Consider the following 15,465-nt stretch of genomic DNA (forward strand, 5'->3'; position numbering starts at 1 on the left):
GAGGTCGACTCCCCATTGTGCAAAAGGTCGTGTGGTCGTTAGCGAGCTTATCTCGGAAGCCGGTGCCTTGTGGAAGTTGGCGTTTTGTTGACACTTCGTGCATTTTCTGACGAATTCCTTTGAGTCCTTCATCATTGTTGGCCAGTAGTATCCTGCTCGGATGAGCTTCCTTGCTAGGGCTTTGCCCCCGATGTGGTGTTCGCAACACCCTTCGTGGACTTCTCTGAGCACGTAGTCCGTTTGGTCAGGGTGTAAACACTTCAATAGGGGCTGGCTGAGTCCCTTTTTGAATAGTTGTCCCTGTATGATTGCATATCTGGCCGCCTCCCTTCTTAAAGCTTTGGCTGCCTTCTCATCTTCAGGCAACTTGCCGAGTTCCAGGAAGTTGGTAATGGGGTCCAGCCATGAGGGGCTCAACTCCGTTAGGTGGAGGGCGACCGTTGGTTCCTTCACCATGCCCTGGATGAGCGACCGGTTACCCGATCCTGGCTTTGTGCTCGCAAGCTTCGACAAAAGGTCTGCTCGTGTGTTCTTTTCTCTTGGAACGTGCTGGATAATGACCTCCTGGAACTGGCTCCTCCATGGCGAACGCGCATTTGAGCGGATTAAGCCTCATGCCGTGTTGTCGTAGGGACGAGAAAACGTCGTTTAGGTCGCTCAGGAGATCGTCAGGTCGGGCGGTCTTTGCGAGTATGTCATCTACATAGACTTCCACTGTTTTTCCCAGGAGTTCGCTGAATATCTTATTCATCAACCTTTGGTATGTGGCTCCTGCATTTTTTAGACCAAATGGCATTACCTTGTAACAATAGATGCCCCCTGGCGTTATGAACGCCGTTTTTTCCTCGTCGGGTCGGTGCATCGGTATTTGATTGTACCCTGAGTAGGCATCCATGAAGCTCAAGTATCTGTACCCTGCCGCCGCGTCGACAAGCGCATCAATATTAGGTAGGGGGTAGCAGTCCTTGGGACAAGCCTTGTTGAGGTCAGAGTAGTCCACGCACATTCTCCACCTCCCGTTGTTTTTTAACTAGAACCACATTTGACAACCAGGTCGAGTAATCCAGTTCCCGGATGAATCCCGCTTCTAAGAGGCTGGCCGTTTGCTTGGCTACTTCGTCCGCCCTTTCCTGCGACATTTTCCTCCTTCTCTGGGCCACTGGTTTGGCTCCTGCCTTTACGGCCAGGTGATGCGACATGAGCTGGGGGTCTATTCCTGGCATGTCGGCAGGTGTCCAGGCAAAGAGGTCGGCATTAGCCCTAATCATCTCCATCAAAGGCTCCTTTATTCCGTGCGGGAGGTTTCTGTTTATGAATGTGAATTTATCGTCCTCCTCGCCGACTCTGAACTTTTCCAAGTCTCCTTCTGGCTCTGGTCTGGGTTTGTCGTCTACCCTAGCGTCCAGGTCGGCCAGGAAGACCCCTGACGCTTCCTTGGATTTTTTCCTGAGAGAAAGGCTGGCGTGGTCGCAAGCGACCGCCGTTTCCAAGTCGCCCCGGAGGGATCCCACGGATCCGTCATCGGTGATGAACTTCATCACCAGTAGTTTCGTACTGATAGCTGCCCCCAGGTCGTTAATAGTCTTTCTCCCCAGGATGATGTTATAAGCCGTCGAATCTCGTAATATTACAAAGTCTGCCATGATTGTCCTCCGTCTTTGCCCTTGTCCCACAGAGGTCGGGAGTGTGATGATTCCGTCTGGCTTGATGAAGTGATCTCCTAACCCTACCACACCCTGCTGGTGGGTCGTCAGGTCGGAATCTCTCAATCCCAGGGCATCGAAAACGTTTCGGAACATGATGTTTGAGTCTGCCCCCGTGTCTACCAGGATTCGTTTGACGAGGCCAGTTCCGACCCTAGTCGTAATGACCATGGGCGGACTTTCCGGCACCTCGTCAAACCATTGGTCCTCCGGGCCGAAAGAGATAGGTGGGAGACCTTTAAGACTTCTAACAGGTGAGGTGGAGACCGCTAGGACCTTGGCATCTTTCTTCTGCGCCGATTTCGACCTCGGGGCGGTATTCCTGGCCGTCACCATGTTTACCACCGTGAGACCGTGGTCGTCACCCTCTGGTTCTTGTCGTCGTCTTGTTGGTCGGGATCTGTCTTCGTTGTCGTTGTCCCGGTTGCGTCTCCTTGGTTCCCTTATAAGGTGGGAGAAATCGGCGAGTTTACCGTCCCTGATAGCTTGCTCGAGGGCATCCTTTAAGTCAAAGCAGTCTTGGGTCTTGTGTTCGTAACTACATGTCAGTAGTGGGCCCCTTCAATGGTCAGGCCCATACCCTCAAGGGCGCTGTCCTTCGGCTGTGTGCAAGCCGTACGGGACGTGTGTCCGGGTCGGGTGGAAGGCGCATTACTGGGTCGACGAGAACTTGGGTCGGGTTGACCCGCGTGAGTTTGGGCCAGGCCGTAACACTGCTCAAGCATCTAATTTAGACAACACTTGGAATTTTCAGAGAATCTTTTATCGTTAGAATCATAGTACTCATTATATTAGAATATGTCCTTGTTAATGCATGAACCTGGATAAACAACCAAACAAATTAACAACGATTTGTCTGGTAAACCGTTTAGGACAATATTACAGAATCTTTAGAGATTGGAATGGTCATAATTGATTTTGTTTGAAATCATTTCCTTAAAATAAAAATGAAATCCGATTATGATCTTGTATTTAGTAACATCTCATGTTTCCAAATGCTATTAACCTGACAACTTTTTTGTCGCAGCCATTGACTTATTAGGTAATTAAAATGACAAGATATATAAGTACTATACGAAATTACTTGAATTATATCACTTCAATTAAGTTTTTAATTCCACCTTCTTTCACTGTTTCTAGCATGTTTTTTAGCAGACTCTTTTATTATTTTTAGAGAAAAGGATAAATTGATCTTTAACTTTTTTGTCTGCGAACATTTAAGTCCTTGAAGATTTAAAAATACATTTAAGTTATTGACCTCTTCAAAATCTGAACATATCGATCCCTGAGTCTAATTTGTCTAATTTTAAAATTTCTCTCACGTATGCATCCGTATCAACCAGGTCAGTACAACAGGAGTCACGTTTGATTTTTCCAATAAGTCCGACAGACCCAAGTGAACATGAAGAATCGATATGTCCAAATTTTGAAAAGGTCAAGGACTTAAATGTATTTTTAAATCTTCGAGAACTTAAATGTCTGCGGATCAAAAGGTTAAGGACCTATTTATCCTTTTCTCTTATTTTTATAAATGGTAATATTATAAAGATAAAAAAATTCAAATTTATTTTATTTAATATTTATTAATTTTAATAACAATTAATAAATATTAAATAATAAATTTTTTTCCTAATATTATCACTATCGATAACCATGATTGTTTTTTTATTAAACATCTTTGCTTTATAAAATTGTTTCATTTTGACTAGATGATTGCATGCATTCTTTTAATCTCATTATTTCTTATCGAGAAAGTATAGGGAGTTAATGGAATATTTGTACAATGTGTATAATGGGCTGTATTGTGTTCGATTCAGTAGAATATCAAATGTTTATTATCCCTGATATTCGGATGGTTATTCTGGATAGTATGAGTGTATTGTGTTTGATAAATTAGTAGTATTTTACTCTGGATGTTTATTTTTAACTCATGTTAGACCAAATAAACAGCCCATTATACATATTGTACAGATAATCCATTGCTCTCTAGCAGAACTTTTTTTTATTAGAATCGTGGATCGCCATTGGTTAGTTTAAAATTAGATCTAAGACCATTGTATGATTGTAGTATGTTTTATTTATTTTAATGACAAAAAACAGCCCAATTGGGTTTACATATAAACGAGACTAGGTTGATCTTCAAGATGGATAGTTCTATATATAAGTCTATTGTTTATGGATATAGTTTAGATTTGAAAAATCTTTATTTGCAACTGCAAACATGTGTTCTTAATTTGGCGATTTCAGAAAAAGACAATTGCTTAACTGTGTACGACAAAAACAGATATTAATCACTTTCAATAATGGGTCATTATCGGGCCCTTGGAAGGTTAAGAATAAGAAATAATAATAAAGATTATATATTTTTCCCTTGTCGTCTTGTTGGATGTCACTATTACCTTATAAAAAAAATCATAAAAATAAAAAATCATGTCGATGTGGATTTTCTTTGGTTGTTGTTAAAGGCTTAAAGGCTTAAAGGCAAGGATTTAATTAAGTGATGGCAGCATCTTCTTTGTGGTCCACTTCTTTAATTTAGGATCAATTCCTATATATCCAACTGTTTTTATATTTTTGAAAATGCATTTCGTTCAAGAAAATTATATATCTATTATCTATTATATATTTTATTATATATATCTAATTTTAATTTACAACTAAAATATGTCACATGTTATTTTTTATTTTAATTAAAATTATTTTTTTCTAAAATTAAAGAGTTTTATTTTTTTTTCTATTAATTTTACAACCAAAATGTGCCACATGTCATTCTTTCATTACAATTAAAATCAAATTTTTCTCTCCAAAATTAAAAAGTTCTTCCCTCATCCCTACTAATTTTGCAACAAAAATGTGACACATGTCATTCTCTCATTGCAATTGAAATCAAATCTTTCCCTCTAAAATTAAAGAGTTCTCCCCTTCTCTCTCTCCCTTTATCTATCCCTCTTATTCCTTCAATCACTCTATCTCTTTTATATATCATTATCAATGAATAATTATAAATTTGAGAATCAAAATGTGGAACATGACATTTTTTAATTATATTAAAATTAAAATTAAAATATTAAAATTAAAATTAAAATATAGCTATATTATATATTATATTATATTATATTATATTATAAATGTGACACATGACACTCTTATTAAATTTGAGAAAAAGTATTTTCTTCTAAAATTACTAAATTTCCTTCCTAAATTCTCTCATCTACCTCTCTCTCTTTTTTCTATTTCTCTCTATCATTCTCACTCTATATATAATTTTGATATATTAATATATTATTATCTAATTTAATAACCAAATATATTACATGACATTCTCTTATTCAAATTGATTAAATTTGAGAGAAAATATTTTTTTTTAAATTAATAAACTCCCTTTCTAAATTCTCTCATCTACCTCTCTCCCTTTTTTTCTATTTCTTTCTATCATTCTCACTCTATATATAATTCTGATATATTTATGTATTATTATCTAATTTAATAACCAAATGTGTCACATGACATTCTCTTATTCAAATTGAGAAAAAAATATTTCCTTCTAAAATTAATAAACTCCTTTCTTAAATTCTCTCATCTATCTCTCTCCCTTCTTCTATTTCTATTATTTCTATCAAATATTTATTACATATAATTTGGAGAAAATATTAATGTTATAATTAAAAATTAAAATCAAGATTCAATTGTTTAAAAAAAATTAATTTTGAGTTAATTTTATAACTATCAATATAACTTTTTTATACTAATATCTAATTATATTTTTATATACATAGAGAGAAAAAATATTATTTTTAAATAACAAATATAAAAATTAATTATTTTTATTTGTGCAACAGACTTAATACCTAATCAAAAGTATACAACTTAAATCATTTCAAATTTTAGATAACGAATATTAAAATTAATTATTAGTAATAAATCAAACTCTTTCACATGAAAATAATAACTAAAAATCTTATTATTTGATTTTTTATCAACGAAGATCCTGGTCTTCTTAGTCGACAGAGACTTTTGTTCCCTATAATTTTTGTGTAAAAGTAGTTTGATTCTATAAATTTTTTGTGCTATAATCTATAATATCAAAATAAAACCGACATAATTTTAAAAGATTTATATTCTCGTAATGTAGTTACGGGTAAAAATACTAGTATATATATTAAAAATCTTCATTTTTAAAAATTTTAATATCTTCAATGAAAAAACTCAAGGATACTTTTAGTTAAATAATTCAATATCTTTTGTTCAACAAATTAATACTATATTTTTAGTTAATATTTTTAATATTACTTACTAATTACAAATTAGTTGGCCAAAAATAATAAATTATACTGATTATATAACATTGTTATATATAAATACTACTTGGGGAGGACTATTAACTCGTGTACCTCGCTATTATTGTTTGATGGGTAAGTAACACTTTTGTTAAAGAAAAAACTGACTTAATAACCATAATCCTATGTTTTGTCTATACACAATACAGGTCTAAGGTTCTTCTTACAAATATGGAAGAAAACGAGAAATGGACCACTTCCAAATAAACATAAACATGCATTAAAATATGCGAAGCTTGGATATAAATAAATCAAAAATACTATTTATATATTAAAATTAGTCATTAAAATCAGTCACTAATATATTTATGTATAAATATATGTGTATTTTATACTGATAATTAATTTTAGTGATTGATTTTATTGTAGATATAGTATAAAAGGTACACAAATCATATAAATTTTTTATGTCTCAATCAGGAAAGAAAAATGAAGCGCTCCCAAATCTTTCTAAATGTACAAGCGATCTTTTGCATCAGCATGGGATTTTATTAATTTAACTTATCTCTATAATAAATAATCTTCATAAATCACAATAATCATTAATTTATAGATCAAGAATCGTGGGATAAACATGCTGTTAATATTTTACTGAAGAGTGATTGGGATCAATCATCTCCCTAGTGATGATAACTATGCGTATCTAAATTCTATTCGTTGCTACTTTACTATATAGTTCTGTTCCTTCTTAATTTCTAATATATAATTTATTTATATTGTTCTGTGTGGGGACATCACTACTCTTTAAGTTATCTGCAATTCTGCACACATTTGAATTTGGTATATAATCCAATCGTTTTCCTTTGGCTGCCTATCATGGTTATAAAAATAATTAATCATAATCAGTTAATTAATCACTATGTTCCAGATAGACTATAGTGATGGATTAAAAAATTGATACCTTAGTACAATTTGTTCACTCTTAAGTCAATAAGGACCCCTCGTTTTTTTCGTTTTACTTCTGTTTGAAACACCAAGATCAAACTCACATTTTTCTTTCAGAAAAAACTGTAGGTTCCTATTTATATATTTTATACAAAATAATTAACTATAAAAATAATCAAATCTAATATATAACAATATAAAACATCATACTATAATAAAATTTTTCATAAATATTAAACACGTATTAGCATACAATAATTAATTAGTACATTCTTTTTCGTAGACTCTTTATTATGGTTTTAAGAATCAAATCAAATAAGTCAAATTATCCAAGTTAACAAAAACCATCCACCAGACCAATCTGATTTAAGATAAAAATTAACAAATATTTTGTACGTATAAGTCATTATTATTCTATACAAATTCATACAAGTCTCTTTAATCTAATTCATCTCACGCGTCACTATCTACCTAACTTTTCAATCAACGCACGAATATATAACTGCTTTTTTTGAAAGGATTTCATTTATGTTTTTGAATTTTCTCAACGTTTTCGATCTATGTTCTCTTCCATCTTTACGTTCTCTACGTTTCTCTTCGTTTGTTCTCTACATTTTTGAAATCAAGCTTTAAAATCAGTTTTGAACAGTTATCTCGTTGTTGAAGATAATGAATAATTCAAATTCAGATTGTCAATTGAACCAGAACAAAGTTGATTATTGTTTTGAATTCAATCAAGTGAATGAGGTGTGATTCGATTCTAGTTAATGTTTTCGTTAATAGTTTATGATTCTGTAGGTGAATAATGTTGTTTTTATTTGTGAAAATTGTTGTTCATGGTTGATGATTTGAATTGAATGTAATGTAGGAGTTCTGTATTAAAGAAAATATTTTTCTATAGGGTAAAGTATATTTTTTGTCCTTAAAGTTTGCTAAAAGTTTCAAAAATATCCTTAAGTTTTGATTTGTTTCAATTTTGTCCATCAAGTTTTCGATTTGCATCAATTTTACCCTAATTACTAATTTTCTGATAATTAATATTTTTTTTCCAAATATACCCCTTTCCTTATACTATCATCATCATCATCATCATCATCATCATCACAATCCTCTGTCTCCCCTTCTTTCTCTCTTTTCATCTCACCGTCACCTCCACCACCATCATCATTATTGAGCAACGCTGTCAACCTCCTCCTTCATCATCGCCGGCCAAACCCCTCATTCTCCTTCTTTTTCCTTTCTTCTCCGACCCTCCATCTCCATCACCACCATCTCTGTTGAGCTCCATTCTCGATGACCACCACCATTTTTCTTCTTCTTCGCGGAAACCCAGCACCATCGAAGCCATCGCTCTTCCTCCTTCTCTATTAACAAACCCAGCTTCCTATCTTTTCATTGCATGTATATATCCTGTATACCCTAATCAATAATAATACTAATAAATTAAGCCCCTCTTGTATTTGACTGCAAATTGAAGCCTAATTGAAGATCTAAAGCTTTGTTATTACTATTATGGCTTTGTATTTGATGATTTGAAGAATCAAGAAAGTTGCAAGGCTTGAAGATGTTGTAAGCCCTATTATTATTATGATCTGTACTAGTATTAGAGAAATTGAATATGCAAGAATCTTGGTGTGAAGAAGCAGCAGCTTGATATGATGATGGTAGAGATGAATACCAATTACTATTTGATGCTTTCTCGACTAAAAAGTTTGAATCTTGATCATTGGGGTTGAAGCTAATTTGGGATTTTTCACAAACTGTGAAGTCAGAATAGTAGCTATAAGAAGAAGGATCATAGAACCAAGGTGTGTTACTGTTATTATGATTATGATTATGGTAAGAAAAATCATGATGATTGTTGTTTGGGAAATTGGGCTGTTGAAGATAGTGTGGCTTTCCTTGTTTGAAGCTGCAACCTTTTCTTCTTCATCCTCTTTTTTTTGTGAGCATTTTGGTGCCCACCAAGTGCTTGTAAATTTGCAAATTTCTTCAAACAGTATTAACACTCAAACTTCTTCTCATTATTATTAGTGGTTGTGGTTCTTTGATCTTGTGCTATGATTTTTTCCCTAAACTGGATTTGTTAACAGAGAAGGAGGAAGAGTGATGGTTTCGACGGTGCTGGTTTCCGCGAAGAAGAAGAAAAAGGGTGGTGGTCATTGAGAATGGGGCTTAACGGAGATGATGGTGATGGAGATGGAGAGTCGGAGAAGAAAAGAGAAAAATGGAGAATGAGGGGTTTGGCCGGCGACGATGAAGGGGGAGGTTGTTGACAGAGAAAAAAAGAGAGACAAAGAATTGTGATGATGATAGGTAAAAAGGGAGGGGTATATTTGGAAAGAAAAATATTAATTATAAAAAAATTAGTAATTAGGGTAAAATTGATACAAATCGAAAACTTGATGGACAAAATTGAAACAAATCAAAACTTAGGGATATTTTTGAAACTTTTAACAAACTTCAAGGACAAAAAATATACTTTACCCTTTTCTATATTTGCAGCAAATTTCAGTGTAACACGAAGATATTTAAGTGTATTGTTTAAGAATTTTTGGTGTATGTATGCTGATAAATTCTGCATAATTCAAAACTCTTCTTCTTCCTCCTCTTCATCTTCTGTACTTCTTCTTCTTCTTTTTATCATCATCATCATCTTTTTTTTTTCTTATTCATCTTTTTTTTCTTGTTTTATCTTCTCAAGTTTTTTCTTGTTTTATTCTCTTAACAAGAATAAAGAAGAAAAAGAAACACATAATGCTAAAAAATTACTTGAAAGAGAATGAACTTACATTCATTCAACTAAAAGAAAAAAAGAAAGAAATAAGAAAAAAAAGTAGCATTAGAGGAAACACTTTTCTGTATTTGCAGCAAATTTCGGTGTAACACGAAAATATTTAAGTGTATTGTTTAAGAATTTTCGGTATTTTTGTACTGATAAATTCTGCATAATTCAAAACTCTTCCTCTTCCTCCTCCTTATTTTTTGCTGCTGCTTCTTTTTTTTCATCATCATCACCATCTTTTTCTTCCTTTTTTTTTATTCATCTTTTTCTTTTTGTTTTATCTTCTCAAGTTTCTTCTTGTTTTACTCTCTTAACAATAATAAAAACAAAAAAAATTAAACAAAGAAGAAAAAGGAACACATAATGCTGCAAAATTACTTGGAAGATGATGAACTTGCATTCATTCAACTAAAAAAAAGAAAGAAATAAGGAAAAGAAGAAGAAGAAAAAAAATGCAGCATTAGAGAAAGCATGTTTCTGTATTTGCAGCATATTTCGGTGTAACATGAAGATATTTAAGTGTATTGTTTAAGAATTTTCGGTGTATGTATACTAATAAGTTCTGCATAATTCAAAATTCTTCCTCTTCCTTCTCTTCATCTTTTGCTACTTCTTCTTCATCATCTTCTTATTTCATTTTCTCATAATTCTTTTTGAATTCAGCTTTCGCAACTTCATTTACTTTTTGCGACGATTTTGAGAGATTTTGATCCTTTTTTGAATTTTGAGCATTATGGTTTTGATTGACGGAGAAGAACCGTTTACGTTATTTAAGAGTTAGGGAAGCGCATGTTTACACGCAATCTAAATTGAGAATTGTTTTTGTTGGATTTGGGCCAACTTGTATGAACTTGTATACCAAAAAGACTTGTATGTGTAGCAATCCTAAAAAATTAATTGTCAAGCAAACTAATTAAAATTAACAAAAAAGATAAAAAAAATTAGTAAATTAGTCAAACCAGAGTTAATCAATTTAAAATAATAAAATTTTAAAAAAAATAATATATTTTGTTTATAAATATATTATTTATTACATTTACTGTTGAACTTAAATCGCTATTAAATCTTTGAATTTGATTTTGATAACATTGCTCGTTACTCTTTAGTATGAATTCTTTGTAACAGTACCGGAGGCAAGCAGCCAAGCTACTCTAACTGCACAATTTTGATGATACAAGTCAACGTACATGAATTGATAATTTCATTTATTCCGTGTCCAGATGGATCACTGAATCACTCAGTATTGGGTCATGCATGCTGCGTCTGTTTTTTCTCACAGCTGTAAGGCTACACCTTCCATTATTATTATTGTGGCCATGCACCATCCTCCCACTCCAAACATAACTTAGTGTTTAAATAGTAACACCCTCTGCCTTTGCCACAACATTAAGCAAAGCAGCTTCACAAAAGTTGATTTTACAGCTCACCACTAATACTATGTGTATCCACATGATTTACTAGGAAAGCTGTTTAAAACCATTTGCAAATTCAGTAAAAAACTTATGAATGCTATAAGAACCAAATCCAAACAATAAATGAATTTAATTCTTTGTCCATATATGTACATACTCTTGCTAAAGCCAAACAAGGGTGTCATATTTATGACAATTTAAAATAGTACTAGTAATTAACAGAAACAGATAGGATTGGAAATGCATCTAATGGTAAAACATTTATTATGACCATTTAAAATTACAGAAACAGACAGGAATTAGGAAACCCATGAAACCCAGCCTCCAATTCAATGTTATAATTTCACCCCAAGCTGAAAGAGAAAGAAGCACCCTTTTGGGGTCCTTTTCTAAATTGTAAATTCTAATGGTGATACTGCCAGTGGCTCGTACACAACCAACTTTGGACTAAAGTTAGGATTCCAAAGAACACCCTTTTTTCACCCTTAATCCTAACAATAACATGCATGTCGGTAGACATTGTTCATTGTCAGAATTAGCACAGTACCCTAACAGGAAATTGACTCTACCTTGTGCAAAGCAAGGTGTATAGAATAAAGTTGGTATGTGTTGCTTCAAGCGTTTACTCTAGATCAAAGTAATAACAGTTAACCAGCACATAACACATTATTTAAACCATTTTCACCACTACTAAGCAACAATGGTCTAATTTGACTTTGACATACATCATACATGAGCCTTGCCGAGGTAAAGTGCTGGCAGCCAATGGTGTATATATATATATATACAGATTTTCTGCTGACACATGCATTTTTCACATGGCTAAAAAAAAGCCATCAACTCAAGAAGCCAAAAATTTGAGGTTCCCAACATCAAGATCAACTCATCACAAAAGACCAAAATTTTCTCGTGTAGTTCAAAGGAAGCCAAAACGAAGCAAAAACACCTGCAGCAAGGTTTTATCTGATGATGATTGGTTGAGCCATAGTAGTGTTCAAAAAGGTTGCATAGTGCACAATGAAACCAGCAATGAATCACAGAACTGATAAGCAAGCTGAAGAAGAACAATAATAGTAACAAAACCACAATACAACTCAGAAATTTTATGAGGTTCACTTTATTAAAAGCATATATACATAATGTAATCTAGATAGACAATATATGAACACAAAAATATCCTATTTCTTAACTAATTACTTCATCAACGCTACACCTATTGTTGCCCACAGATTTGATTTAAAAAAAAGTGTCCTCTTCCCTAGCTAGCTAGTTCTAGTGATACATCCAGCTTCCCAAATCAAACTACCTCAAAACTCAGATACTAAGCTACGAAAGAAGAAACCCCAAAAGAAGTAGAACTTATATCATACAGAGATTGCTACCGGGAAGGCCTTAAAATATCCCAGAGCCCACCACAAAGACCAGGAGCAAGTGAATGACATCACACACATTCAGGAGCACCACCAAACACATGATGATTCCTCACATTTTGTGGAGAAAATCTACCGTACATCACCACCAACTTTGGATGTTAGCGCCGACCGGAGCTGCTCCTGCGTGTAAAACCGGCTACCCATCTTCACTGTCGCCTGTTGTATCATCAAATCATTCACCACAGACACGCTGGCGTGGTGGACGTCCAAGTCCAGCTCCATCAGGGCCGCCATCAATCTCGCGGCAGGGTGGTTCTTCTTGCTGCATTGGATTCTTATCATTGCATCCCAGCCAATTATCTTCACGTCTATATCCAAATCAATAAGCTTCCCACCACCTACAAGGTTGTTGGAGGACATCCTTAGTTCCTTGTCTGGAAGAGGAGGAGGAGGAGCTGAAGAAGCTTCCTTTTTGACCTTATCAAGATCCTTCTTCAGTGAATCAAGCTGCTTCTCTAAGCCATCTTTGTCTGATTCGAGGGTTTGAAGCTTTGACTTGAGCTCTGTGATGTAGGAAATGGCGTCGCCAAGGAGTGAAGCTTTGTCCATCTTTGAAACGTTTGGAACTACGGCACGGAGGGCGTAGAATCGCTGGTTGAGCTTCTCCCTTCTCTGCCTCTCCGCTTCCACGTGGTTCAACGGTTCCTCTCTGCCATTCGCCGGCTTCCGCCCTCTTTTTCTTGGCCGCTTCTCCGGCTCCACCACTCTGCTGCTTTCGTTCTCCTTCACCACCGAGGCCTCCAGGTCTGAGTGGTCGGAATCACCGCCTCCGCCACTGGATTTCATGTTCGACGGCGGAAGAATCACAGCGGATGTGAACGAGAGCATGCCGTCGTCGTTGTTGCTTCCTCTCGAATTCGGCGACTTCCTCTTTTTCCCGTTGTTGTCCTCGGCTGCGGCAACGAACTGCGACTGGCCGGAGAAGAAGTTCGCGTTTCCACCTCCTCCGCCTCCGCCTACACCTCCGCCGTAGGAGCTCCTCTTGCTCTCGCCGAAGCTCAGAATCTCACCAGATTCCGGCTTGAGCGAGTGATGCTGACCGTTCCCCGTTTTGACGGCGTTACTACCGTCAAATCCAAACTCCGAAAAGTTCAACTCCCTTGAGAAGAAGCTCCGGTTCTGCGATTGAGACGCGCCACCAGCGTGCGTGTTGTTGTTATTATTCGGCAAGTGAACGGAGCTTGGGGTTTCTGCCAAGGCGCTCGAAGCAGGGTTAACGGAAATAACCGAGGCAGGAGTGGTCGTTGTGACGGTAGTAACGGTGGTAACAGAATCCCTAATTTCAGAGTCGTTAAGCCATAATGAAGAAGGATCGTTCTCACCTTGATCTGCGGCTGTGGTGGTTGTGCTGCCGGTTAACGGCCACGATGAGCCCACGTCGATGCTGTTGCTATTGAAATTGAAGAGAATCCTAACCTTGTTCATCAGATCGGGATTTTGGAATATCATCTCCGTGGAGCCAAGCTCAACCACCCCGTTTGAGGAAGGTATGCAAACCAGGGTTTGGAGCCCGAATACCTGGCCTTGTCTGGCCCGCTCGCACGACGAACCGGCGAGTCTGTCCGGGCCTGTGAGCCAGACCGGGCTCGAGTGGTAGAAGGCCTGGCCGGGGAGCCCCGTCCCGCTTACAAAGGACTGCGTCATGGAGACTAGGAAGAACCACTCGGTGTCGGTGACTTCCTCTTCGACATCGTCGGAGGGGGCGGCGGCGGAGCCGGAAATCAGGGAATTGAGCTCGCGGAGGACCTTTTTACGGTGATCCTGCTCGGCGGGGGTGGTGGTTTTGGTGGATTTGGCCTTTCCCTTGTCTTCATCACCCTTGTAATAGCCGTCGCCCCAGCCGAGGACGGCGGTGGAGGCGGAGGAGGGGTAGTCATAGGAAGACTGCCAGAAAATAGCATATGTCCAGCTCTCCCTAGCCCCTTCGATGAGAGCCTGGAGGCGCTGCTGGAGGGTGTCCTGATTAAATACGGCGGCAGAGGAGGCGGATTGAGGGGGAGGAGGTGGCGGAGGCCAGAGGGAAGAGAGGTCGGAGGAGGTCATGAAGGCCTCCATAACGGAGGAGTTGTCGTCTGTCCAGAGGTTCATTCTCTGCCCATTCAGCAAATTCTGTATTTATTATCTTTCTTTTCCTTGTTTGGATTATTGAAGATAGAGAAGGAGAGAAGGTTGCAGTGTGAGTGTAAAAGATGTGAGAGACACAGAGAGATAGAGAGAGAGAGAGAGAGAGAGATGGACAGCCCGAGTATGTGTCTGAATATGAGAATGGTGGGGGATGCATTTGGGTTCGGGATTTATTTGGAGTGCATTTGGGTTGAATTTGAGAGCGAGTGAGTGAGTGAGTAAAGAGTAACTAGGCTTCCAGGAAATGGGGTGCAACTGTCCTTCCTACTCGCGGGCCGATTTACCCGCAGGATCGGATTCGGCCTCACCCTCTTGCTATCTTACTCCTTTTACCATGTTATCTCTTTTTTTTGCTTTATCATGTACCTTACTCTTTTCGATCCTTCATTTCTATTTTCTTAATCCCCTGCTTAGTCTCACTTAATTATCTAACTTTGCAAACTACTTCTTCGGATTACAAAGAATAATTCTTTTATATACTTGCTGCAGTGTAAGTATTTTTTTTTAATTAATTAAACACTTTAAAATTAGACATTATTTTTAACCGATGAAAGAAAACAACGAAATATATATGATTTAAACTTTTTAGTGTGTTTCCAAGATTTACTAAAATAAAAATGTAAATTTGTAGAAAATAATTTTAGTTACTAGCTTAATCATTTGTGTCATATACTGAATAGAATGAAATTTATAATTTATTAAATTAAAATGAATGTGCTAATTATATAAGTTAAAATTTCTTAAAAATAAGAAATAATATATGAAATATATAAAATTACCAGACTA

The 15,465-nt window shown here is 36.3% G+C and overlaps 1 protein-coding gene and 1 pseudogene across 1 annotated transcript; both read right to left on the bottom strand.

Moving 5' to 3' along the window:
* LOC110262911 lies at positions 8,130–11,035 on the bottom strand (annotated as a pseudogene).
* On the bottom strand, positions 12,211–14,865 carry LOC107642318 (transcription factor MYC4). The gene has a single exon (XM_016345630.2). The coding sequence runs from the start codon at positions 14,641–14,643 to the stop codon at positions 12,625–12,627; it is 2,019 nt and encodes a 672-aa protein (XP_016201116.1). The 5' UTR covers positions 14,644–14,865; the 3' UTR covers positions 12,211–12,624.

The sequence above is a fragment of the Arachis ipaensis genome, chromosome B05 (genome assembly GCF_000816755.2).
Source record: "Arachis ipaensis cultivar K30076 chromosome B05, Araip1.1, whole genome shotgun sequence".
NCBI classification, from domain to species: Eukaryota; Viridiplantae; Streptophyta; class Magnoliopsida; order Fabales; family Fabaceae; genus Arachis; species Arachis ipaensis.